Raw genomic sequence first — 12,015 nt, forward strand, 5'->3', positions numbered from 1 at the left:
ATGAGAAAATACCTGGGTTATCTGCTTGTTTAAAACTCTCAGCACTGTGCTGAACTTACTATGCTTATAAACGTGTATGTCTTGAGGAAAAAAAAAATCCGTGTAATTGAACAGCCAGTAAATCATAGGGCTCATCAGGGGAAGGGAGTGTTTCACAGCAGTAATGACAAAGGTAGACACAAACAGGTCCTGGAGAGGCATGGGTTGCCTCTGGCTGACCATTAGATCTGTTTTAAAGCTGCCGGGGGATGGTGAAAAGCTGGGACTTGTGTAAAAGGCTGGCCTGCGGCTGCAGCACTTGTTCAGGTTGCAGAATTCTTGACACTGTCAGCCTCCGGGAAAGCTTTCAGCCAAAAGCTATTCAGCTGAGGGAGTCGGAAGCATTCTTGCTCTTCCTAACACAGTGCTGCTTTTCAGAGAATTTTACTTTAAACAGCTAGTAGGAAGAAATACGAACAGGGGTAAAACGGATGTCTGATTGCCTAGTACTAGGCAAATTTAGAAGCCCTCTCGCCCTCTCCTCTAGCCCTGTTTTAAAAAGGACAGTAATTTTTTCACAGGTCTCTGAAAAAAAAGTGTCAGTATTTACCCTCAGGAGAGGCCCCAGGACTCTGGATGATGAACCAGCAGACACACATCTGTTAACTACCAGTGTCATTAATTACCTGAGGTATATCCCTGCCTACAGCATTTTCCTGTTTCTTTGTAAGGGGGGTGCCTGTAGGTACCCACAAGCTCTGTGCCGTAGCACTTGCTCTTCCCCTGCACCACCCCAAGTCTGGGAACCTCCCGTGGGCTCCAGGACACCTTCAGGAAACAAGTCATTACAAAGGTGAGTGGCGTGCTGCCTGCTGTATGGGTGGATAAATCCTTCATGGGATCTTGGCGTCTCCTGTATTCAGCTCTGAAACACCAGAACTCAAGAAAAAAATCTCACATCTTTCCTGTGGAGTAGTATGTAACCATTAAAGAACCTGATGAACACTACTGTCTCCAAGTGGTACCTTAGGCTGACCGTGTTTAAAAACTAGCAGTTAAGTTGTCAAGAGTTATTTAAGAAGCATTCAAAAAATAATGAACCTGGAGTTGCACCTCTGACAAACAGCAAAACTGCAAGAAAGAGTATTTGAGCTTTATCATAAATAAGATTAGCAAGGTGTTATAAAATTCACTGTACTGTAAAACAAGGACTCTGCTGTTTTAATCAGTTTCTAACTGATTTTATTTAACAATAGAGCTGCTTTTCCTTGATTACAGGATTGTATCATCTGAATACTCTGGATTTTTGAAAGACAGACTTCATCGGACACTTTAAGATTCGAGAAATTTACCATCCCTGCTCTAACCTTACAACTTAATTTCCTGGAAAGCACAACCCCCGCATAAGTATTTATTTCAAATCAAAGTTTATTTAGTTATAACATTTCTGGGTTTTTTTTTTTTTCATTTTTAAAAATGCTGATACATGCTGTAACAGACAGAAAATAGTATTTTTTGTTGAAAAGGTGGAAACAAATATTGCAAAAATTTCCAAAATTTCCAAAATGACTGTATTTCAAACCATGAAAAAACAGAAGAACTTTGGAAATTTTTCATGAAATATTTTTTCTGTGACATCTAGAATTTAGTGGGATATGTCTTGAATTTCAAGGAGTGACAGCTCTATCAAGTTTTATAGAAATGGTCATATCTTTTATGTATTTGGCAAATCATAAGTATTATCTAAATATAGCCTCATATGCTTTGAGGAGAAAAAATGGACAGTTGAGATCGGTCCAAAATAGGCCTTAGAGAAAAACGGTTAAGTTTTACTTTGCATTCTGACTGTTGGTCTCACCAGTCACCTACTTCAACTACAAATGGTTCTTTTACAGCTATTTTGCCACTGTTCACAATCACACAGTCTTGAAGGGGCCGGTCATGTTCATCTGTCTGCTGGAGTTCTATCGAATGCACCACCGACTGTTGAAAAAAAAAAGAAAGAAAGAAAAAGAAGAGTTCAGTTTAGCCAAGGAAACCCCAGTGGCTCAAGTCTGGTACCAGGCAAACAACTAAGAGCTCCTGGCATTACTATTTATTAAAACAACTTCTGAATAAAGACCTTTACCCCATTGAGTTCCCATATGCTTTTTTTTTTTCCCACATTAATAGTTGTGCCATGCTATAACCCAGACATAGCTGACAGAAGCACAAGGAAGGCTGTTTGCCCTCCCATTAAAATTAAAAAACAAAAACAAAATCACACACAAAAAGGAGCAGCTGAAATTTTCATTTCAGCTGATCGACGTAGCACATGTAGGGTCTACCTTTAGTCTATGAGTAGAAAGTGAATCCAGAGATCATGAAGGATAAGCAAGAACTATTTTTCTGATAGTACAGCATAGCTGTGCTTCGAGAAATCTGATGACTTTTACATTTAGTGTAACATACACACACACAAATTTTAAGTGTGGCACCATGCCTTCCAGTCAGATGGATACAGGTTAACTACTGGCCTCGTGCAAGGCAGGTAACTGAAGCAGCATTTCGAAAGGACAAAATGAAGTTAGGAATATTGACTACCTGGCTTTCAATATGTGTCCATTAACCTAACTGAACTAAATCTTAGTCTAAGTTTCTTCTCAAAACTTCTAAGCTGCTACTGTAGCTCATGAGAATTCAATATCAAAGTGGGAGTGGAGGCAAGTGTTCTGAGGAGGTTTTCAAACTCCACAAACAGCTGGTCAAGTACAGCAGTTTATGTTTCCCCCACTCCTTTCAAAACAAAAAGTAGATGAAATAATTTAAAAGGAAAAACAGACTACTAAAAGTATATTTAGCTGGAACTGCCATTTTTAAACTTAAAATATATGTGGCCTTTGCAATGACATACGTTTGATCAGTTTTGCAGCTCTGTAGAGTTTGAGGGAATTAACTAGATTTTTTCTTTTTAAACAGATCTGAGTATGTTTGTATATTTTACATTCATGTGCTTCTAAAAACCGTAACAGTGAAAACATTAACTAGTACATGCTACAAAATTAGATTTTAGCTTGCAGAAATACAATTATTTCATTTCGTGAATAACAGCATTAGTGAAAGGCAGACCTGAACTTACTCCATTCGTAATCTGCAAAGGTGTCAGTGTTGAATTCAGTCATTAGTGGTCAGAAACAAGAGCTGCGCAAGACACAGACCTGATTTAAGTTTCCATTTCTGCAGTCAGCATTTGCTATTTAAGTTCTAAATTGTCCAGATTCAGGATCTTCACAATTGCTTTCTACATATCAGATAAAGACTCAATAATTCTGAACCACAATGGTCTAAGTTACACTAACACAAGTAACAATTTGTCCAGATTTTCTCGTATTGATCTTGCCACTACTTCCAGCTTACCATTCCATCAAGGACTTTGCCAAATACTACGTGTTTTCCATCTAACCAGGAAGGCTTTGTCACACTGATGAAGAACTGGGATCCATTGGTGTCTGGGCCAGAATTAGCCATGCTAACCCATCCAATTCCATAGTGTTTGAGCTTGAAGTTCTCATCTGGAAACCTTTCTCCATAGATGCTTCTTCCTGTGACACAAAATAAGAAAGCAAACTTTTAACAACATCAAAGAAACTGTTTTTGTTCAAAAATGAGAAAAACAAAGTATAAATTCAGGACCTGAAGACTCCTGGTTTGAGGAAGCTCAGCAACATCACTGCTCCATCATCAGTGATTCTGTAACTAAAAGCATCTTGTATGTAAAGAAGATAAGGTAAAGCACCACATATAAGGAAAGAAAATTTAAAGCTGATGATGCTTTATCCTTTGTATTTAACAAGCAAGCTTCAAAAGTCCTGTTTACAGACACCACTGAACAATAGTATACTTCACCCTGTTCAACAAATTTAGATTATATAATTATGGCCACTAGAAACAAGGTTGCTGTGTTTTGTCACAATTTTAGTCTTTACTTCTACAAATTTTTCCTCCTGGTGAGAAAATGCTTTAGACCTGTTTAGAAATATAAGAACACCAAATAGAAGTTAGCTGAAAAGACTCGGTGGGGATTTGCACAAGCGTTACCTAAGGATTTTGATGTTTCTAAAATGGTTTAGAAAAGAAAACATTTGAGTCATGTTTAAACCACCATCACTTTGAAAAGAGAGGGTTGTCTGTCTCATTCTTTAATTATACAGCACCTAGCATAATGGAGACATTACTCCCAACACACTGTCAGATACTATCCCAATAAACAGTATTAGCAGGCAAACAAACACTGCCTACCTTTAATTCTAAAACTTGTGTCTTTGGTATTTTAGCCTTCCCCATTGTTCGCTGCAAGGAAAAGGAATGTGTTTTCCACTCTGTCCCGGCGGGGAAATCACTAACATTTTATGCAGATAGTTCAAAACGCAGCACGTGAAGAATGTGCATGTAAAGGAAGAGAAGAAATCAGAAGCCAGAATGCATGCAATGCAAGAGACACTGCAATGGGATTGCCCTCCTTAGTGGACTGAACTGGTCTTCTGGAGGCTCAGGAGGGAGAAGTTACAAGACACAGCCAGAACTCACACCACCAGCAAGTTTGCGGTTTTACATTTAGTAAGAGGGAAAAAAGCGAGAGGGCGTGACCCTGACTTTGTAATTCCTCTACCCATTTTGAAATTCCCACTCATAGCACATTGCAGAGGGTTCCACCAAACTGGCTGAGCCCAGGGCAGAGAGGACAGCCTACTGCTTCCCCACCTGCCTTCCCTCTATGTGCTTTCACTGGGTGCCTCAGGAAAGGAGCGCTGTCACAAAGTCAGAGCAGTGGAAGGGCGCAGACATCCACCTTTTGGAGACAGTATGGTGTAGGATCAGCAGAGCTGGTCATGTGGCTCCAGCCACCACACAAAGCCATGCATCTTGACTGGGGACAGGTCACAGACAGAAAAAGAGAGCTATCTGCAAAAACTGAGGACAAAGGAAGCTCTACACATACATATAATCAGGTAATCCAAATAATTGCAGCTTATGTTCCAAGATGCTTGGAAAAGTACTAGCCGCTCTAAAACTTTTTTTTTTTTTTCATTTATATGGCCTGAAATAATGAGGGAATATGCTGGTTTGCCCGTATTTTCAGTAGATGTTTGAAGAACAGAAAGGGAACCTGGAAGATACCAAGCATGTTACCTCCTGATCCATCTCCAGCTGTAAAGTCTCCTCCTTGAATCATGAAGTCTTTGATCACACGATGAAATTTACTTCCTTTGTATCCATATCCTCTCTAAGAAAATGAAATAACTCTGTAAATGAATATAACATCCAGTTCTTTACAGTCATATGGAAATACACATGTAGTCAATGGCCAGATTTCACAGAATACACCACCACCAAAGACAAATACTGGCAAGAAAAATATTAAACTGAGTTAAACTGAGATGCAGTTGAATGCATTTGGGCTGCACTGCCACAAAGCAGGTATTATTCAGGTGATCAAAGCCATTGTCTTTATTTGACTGGCAACCAGCCACAATACCTCTACATGCTAAGTCTGCCTGGCAGGGACAGACTGAGGTGCTGATATCCAACACCTCATAATTACATCTTGTGAACCAAGCCTCAAGGACGTGAGAAGACAGACACCAGTGCACAGCCTTGGTGATGGAGCTCTTGCACAGGCTCCACTGAATTAAGATGGAGAGCTCACAACTGAAACAGCACTAAACAATGTTTACTTCTCAGTCCAAACTTCAGTACACAATGGAAGAAAACCACAAACGTACTTCTCCAGTTGCCAGCACAATGAAGTTCTCCACCGTCTTTGGGACAACTTTTCCAAACAATCCAATTACAATTCTGCCAATGTCTTTGTCTCCAATCTTCACATCAAAGAATACCTGAACATTTTTGTGAAGAGAACAAAAGCGACACAAACATGAGCAAAACATAAAGACCAAGCTTTTGAAAGCATAAGGTAGTAAGAAACTGCTTCTGGGTGGTCTGTATTAGGTTGTTGCAAAAGTAAGTGCAGTTTTGGACCACGAACTTTAAATCATTTTAACTAGTCTGAAACACACCTTTATTAATCAAAATAGGAACACAACAATCAACACACTTTTGCCAATGAGAAGTAAGTTTGTTTACGCCTGTAAGGTAAAATTCTGTGCTTCAAGATTCAGAGAACCCTTAGGAAGTATTTTCTGCATCCTGCTGGTTGTGGAAGCATTTTCCCTGAAAAAAATTGTCAAAATGCTTGAAGAAGCAGTAGTCAGTTAGTGAGAGGTCAGGTGAATACGGCAGATGAGGCAAAACTTTGTAGCCCAGTTTGTTCAACTTTTGAAGCGCTGGTTGTGTGATGTGCAGTCGGGTGTTGTTGTGGAGAAGAATTTGGCCCTTTCTGATGATTGATGCTGGCTGCAGGCATTGCAGTTTCCAGTGTACTTCATTGATTCACTGAGCATATTTCTCAGATGGAATGGTTTCACTGGGATTCAGAAAGCCCTAGTGGACCACCAAGCAGTGACTGCGACCTTTTCTTGGTGCAAGTTTGGCTTTGGGAAGTGCTTTGGAGATTCTTCTTGATCCAGCCACTGAGCTGGTCATCGCTGGTTGTCATACAGAATCCACTTTTTGACGCACATCACAATCCGACTGAGAAGTGATTTGTTGTTATTGTGTAGAATAAGACGACACTTCAAAACTACGATTTTTTTTATTTTCAGTTCATGAGGCACCCACTTATCGAGCTTTTTCACCTTTCCAATTTTCTTCAAATGCCAAACAACTGTATAATGGTCAACACTGAGTTCTTCAGCAAATTCTCATGTAGTTGTAAGAGGATCAGCTTCCACGATTGCTCTCAACTGGTCGTTGCCAACTTCCAATGGCCACTACTACACTCCTCATCTTCAAGGCTCTCATCTCCTTTGTGAAACTTCTTGAACCATCACTGCACTGTACATTTGTGAGCAGTTCCTGGGCCAAATGCATTGATGTTGTGAGTTATCTCTGCTGCATTACAACCCATTTTGAACTCGAATAAGAAAATGGCTCAGATTTGCTTTTTGTCTAACATCATTTCCATAGTCTAAAATACTAAAACATAAAATAAACACCAAGTGATAAGTCAGTAGCAAAAAAATGAAGCAAGAAAAGCAAATTATAATTATGTATAACATAACCATATTTTTTAATATTATATTCCAATATCAGACAGCAAATTTCAACAATGCAAAAACTGCAATTCCTTTTGCACCAACCTATAGTATCCTTCAATTCCTGAGGTGCTGTTCAAGAAAAATCCTTTCAGAGCTACCAAAATGCAGAAAACTGTTTGAAAACTAGTGACTATACATCTTGATTCTTATTGCTTTTATGGGCTTAATGCGCCTGCTGTATCACAAGTTTGAAGGTAGCGTTCAAGAAGATTGTTCCCAGACGTGTGTATAGAAAAGCTGTATAGAAAAGATGAAATACAGAAATAAGGAAGAGCAATGATTCTGTTCCAGTGTAGTGAACAATAAGGAACTATAGTACCGATAATCCCCACAAACAATAGTTTGCTATCCAGTCATAATCTTCACTGTTCTAGGCATTAGTATGTATGTGATTGAGTCTGGGTGAAAGCTGAGATTTCATTAAATCGACAAACAGTGGGGAGAAAATCCTACAGCTCAAGAAAGGAGTCACTTTCCAAAATATAAATTCAAACATTACAGAGAAATAACCAGGCTGCATTATTCAGCTGATTGCCTAAAAGTGTCAATGTAGATGCTGCTACAAAGCAACTTCAAAAAGGCAAATTATTTTTAAAGCATTTTAATATAGTTCAGAATATATGAATGCATATTTGAACATTCAAAAATGTTCCATCAATTACTGAAAATAGGAACAGCTGTCAGGAAATGAGGCATTTTGAAGTTCTGAAAAAGTTACATAAAGACTGTTACAACTTCTAGGAAACAGCAATGTGCATTCCTATGATGTGGTATTTGCTGTTCCTTGTGGCACTCAACCAACTATTACTCGTCTGCAATGCTAGGAAATTAGTTCAATAATGATAATAAATGACCACAGTCTCTCCAATGTGAATGCCTCTTTCACGCTCTCCCACTAAACATTTCTACCGTTTCTTGATCTTCCATGTGGTTTTGACTGCTGAACTTTTGGCTAATGCTATAAAAGCTCTGTAAAGAAAATAAAATTCTTTTTGATACACCTCATTCGTTTCCTTGGCACTTGGCACTAAATAACATGCTTCTTAGACGTGTGGTTCCCAAAGTACTAACAGCACACTTTCACTAACTCCTTAACATTTTAATAAACACACTTCTCTGAATCTTGCTGCCAGGTTTACCTGGGTAAGGGGTACTGCCTGCCTATGTTTTCTAAACACAGCTTATTTTGCCTGGAAATATTGTCCTAGTAGAAGGACTGCCTGAAATATATAAGCATATACAAGTAACACAACTGAAGCTACCAAGCAATAACCCCAGATAGGAGCATCATCAAACACTTTCACAGAGCACACAGAAACAAGTCCATCTTATATTGCAAACCTAACTGGAGAAGAAGGCTTCATGCGTGGCAGAGCTACTCACCTAACCAGCAAGCCAAATACTTCCAAAAAATTGTTGCTTCAGCGTATTCCACATTTGTGAACAAACAGTAAGTTCCTGGCACATACCCGTGCTATACGCTCGATGATTTTTGGAAAGCTCTGCACTTCCTAATTACATACCACATAATGTGTCTGTCCATTTCTGGCCAGGAAATCAAATATGGAAATATTTGGTAGCCCTAGATGACATTTTTGCATAGAGAAGCCAGGTTCTCTTAAGCATATTTCCTCAACTTCTCTGGAAAGTCAGTAAGCATGCAGACACTAGTGAGGTGGCCAACACAGCAGTCTCAAATATCAAAAAACATCTGGCCAGATTCTTCACTAAAACTCCTAAAGAAAATTATAAATTTTTGATCTTATTAAAATTTATAAAAATATTAGGCTTGCTTATAATTTGCAGTTAGTAATTCAAAACTGAACCAAAAAAGTGCCTAGCAGTAAGAATGGCTGGTTCTCATTAATATTTATATATAATTTACACAAGATGGTTTATATCACAACGAAAAAATGGCCAACAGTATTTGGTTCTTCAGGGAAAAAAAAAAAAAGCTGACTGTTAAAAAAAGACCTCATGATCTTTAGAGACTGGCTAATACAATGGTACAGGAATTTCTGATAAATGTAAAATACTGCATGTGGAAGAGGACTGCACAGTCACAACAAGATGTCCTAAATTAGACTCCACTCAGAAAAGACAGCTGGAGCCATCCTGAGCAGTTTGATGAAAAGTTTGTCTCTAGGCTTGTGAAGGTCAGAGAAGGAAAGTGAATGTTAGAAATAATTAAAAATGGTTAAGGACAAGAGATGGACATAATTATGCCACGGTATACATCTGTACTGTGCGTTCATACCTTGAGCATTGCATGGAATTCTGGCTTCTCTATTGCAGAACAATAAAGCCAACTTAAGGAAGGTAGAGAAAAGGGCAGCATAGATGGTCAAAGACCTGGAATATCTTTTATATGAAAACTACACAAGCTGCAAGTGAGAAAACCAGTGTGATTTGATGAGCTCTGTACAGTTATGAGTGGCTCAGACAAGGAAAATTAGCAGCTGCAATTTTCTATGTCCCAGAACCTAAGAATCAGAAAAGGGCATAAAATGAAATCCTAGGCAGAAGGTCTGAAGAAGCAAAGTACTTCATGCATAACTAAACTGGAATATATTGCCAGATGATTTGGAGGCGAAAGCATATGAGATTTACACTCCCCTCCCCCCCAAAAATCAAATCCAATGGTGTATAATAGTGAAACTGTAGACAGTTGTAGGCAATGGTGGCAATGAAGTTCAGAGGCACCTCTGCCCCTGTCCTTCCCTGCCATGATTTCATGAGTGCAGGCGTCTTTCACCAGGAACAAGGCACTCGCTCATGAGTGTTGGTGGAGAGGTACTTGAGGGCATAAACATCCAGTCCCTACTTTATCCAAAGCTGAACTAGACATCCCACTTTCTGCACCAGCAAAAACTTTTCGGAAAGAGATGCTAGCATGTTGCTATAACCAAGCGCGTCCCCAGCCCTCTGCCAGGTGGCACAGCCTGTCAGTCCATCCCTGTCGCTACCACAGATGCCTCCACCGCAAACCCCGTCCTGCCCACGGTGGAGACTGGCAGCACCCCGACGTGCCAAATCCCGGCCCGCAGCTCTGCTGGCAGCACACTCTGAAGGGTGATGTGGTGGGGCTCAGGTTTTCGGCCACACCAGGTGCCCCAGCCTGTTGTGGGCAGGAATGACGAGGGAGCGGGAAACCAGGGGGTAATAAAATGCCAGCTCACAACAGCAAGTTTCAGCAAGGAACGAGGCGGGGGGTCAGGGAGGTGGGAAAAAAATAAATACAGCACGACTAAGCCCCAGAGTGGTTAAAACCCCGCTGCTCAGTGCGCTGCAGACACCAGCACACAGCCCCCAACTGCCCGTGGCGACAGCGGAGACCGCAGACGTGAGGATGTAATTACAAACTTTAGAGTTACCATTTCTGTGAGGCAGAGGAACGATCAGATAACTGAAAGTTTGAGGCGTGCCAGCGCCTACAGAAAAGAGACATACCTAAAGGGGTTAAAAAAAACAAAACAAAACACAACCCAAACCACTTATGAAACGGGAAAGTTACGGCATTTGTCCAAGTTCTCCCCAAACCCGACGGCTGCAGAGGCCTCCCTTCCGCCCGGAACCCGGCCCGGGAAGGGGCGAGCCGGCGAGGGACCAGCTTTTCACTGTAAAACCAGGGTAAAAGGCGGCCAGGCGCTCCCCACCCTCTCAGTACGGGCGGGAAACAGCCGCGGAGCTGGCAGCAATCGCACCCCCATGGGGCCCGCCTTGGAGACGCCGCGGCCCCTTCACGACCGACCGATCCCGACTCGCCTCAGGCCGGCGGCCGGGGAGGCTTCCCGGTAGGCGAAGCCGCCGCGGCCACGAGTCACCTTGGCTGTCACGCTGGGTCCCCTCTTCTTGAAGCCCTCAGCCGCCGGGGCCAGGAAGCAGAAGCAAGCGACAGCGCCGAGGAGCGCCGCCGGCCCCCCGCGGGCCATGGCGCTGAGGCAAGAGCTGCGGCGCCTGCGCCCGCCGCCGGGCGGCCCCTCCTCGCCATGTGGCGGGGGGGCTGGCGGGGCGCGGCGGGGCCGTCACCGCGGGGCGGTCACCCGGCCGGGCTGAGGCCGCGGCTGGCCCAGCTTAGCTTTGGAGGAGGTGGGGGCGAGGAGCTTGTGAGGAGCGCGGCCGCTGGGCACCCCGCCTGGGCTGAGGTGGGCGCTGGGAGAGGGGGGTGGCGGCCGCCTGCCTTTGGAACCCCGGCTGCATTCACAGAATCACAGTGATTTTAGTTGGGAGAGACTCTCGAGGTCATCGAGTCCAGCCGTTAACCCAAGCACTCTCACTGAACTGTGTCGAGAACTTAATCCATACATCTTTTAAACCCTTCCAGGGATGCTGACTCAGCCACTTCCCTGGGCAGCACGGTCCAGTGCATGACAACCTTTTCCATGAAGAAATTTTCCCAAATATTGAATCTAAACCTCTCCTGGTGCAACTTGTGGCCATTTCCTCTCATCTATCACTTGTTACTTGGGAGAAGAGACCAACACCCTCCATGCTACAACCTGCTTTCAGGTAGTTGTAGAGAGCGATAAGGTCTCTCCTCAGCCTCCTTTTCTCCAGGCTAAACAGCCCCAGTTCCCTCAGCCCCTCCCTATGCCCTAGTTAATTACTTAAATTCACAAGAGGTTTATGTGCAAATTCAAGTATCCATTATGCTAGGCCCCTGAGCAGGTTTTCCTGCTTCTTGCCTACCAGGGTGCTGCCAGAGGGAGCCCCGCATGCTTGGCAGTGTTTGGAGTGATTACAAACACTGGGGTGATCATGGTGCTAGTTCCTCGTGGGGGTGGGAAGCCGTGTGGCCTCCTCGGGGGCTCAGCCTCACCAAAGAGCAGCTGGAGGTACC

General features: G+C 42.5%; 1 protein-coding gene across 1 annotated transcript; it reads right to left on the minus strand.

Moving 5' to 3' along the window:
* Positions 1–37: 37 nt before the first annotated feature.
* Positions 38–11,181, minus strand: PPIC (peptidylprolyl isomerase C). Its single transcript, XM_082075776.1, is given in 6 exon segments — positions 38–1,962; positions 3,376–3,560; positions 5,149–5,242; positions 5,742–5,855; positions 11,000–11,113; positions 11,116–11,181. Coding segments are annotated over 6 exon segments (687 nt in total). The 5' UTR covers positions 11,167–11,181; the 3' UTR covers positions 38–1,833.
* Between the last annotated feature and the right edge of the window lie 834 nt (positions 11,182–12,015).

Source organism: Streptopelia decaocto, assembly GCF_964273445.1.
Source record: "Streptopelia decaocto genome assembly, chromosome: Z".
In the NCBI taxonomy this organism is placed as follows: domain Eukaryota; kingdom Metazoa; phylum Chordata; class Aves; order Columbiformes; family Columbidae; genus Streptopelia; species Streptopelia decaocto.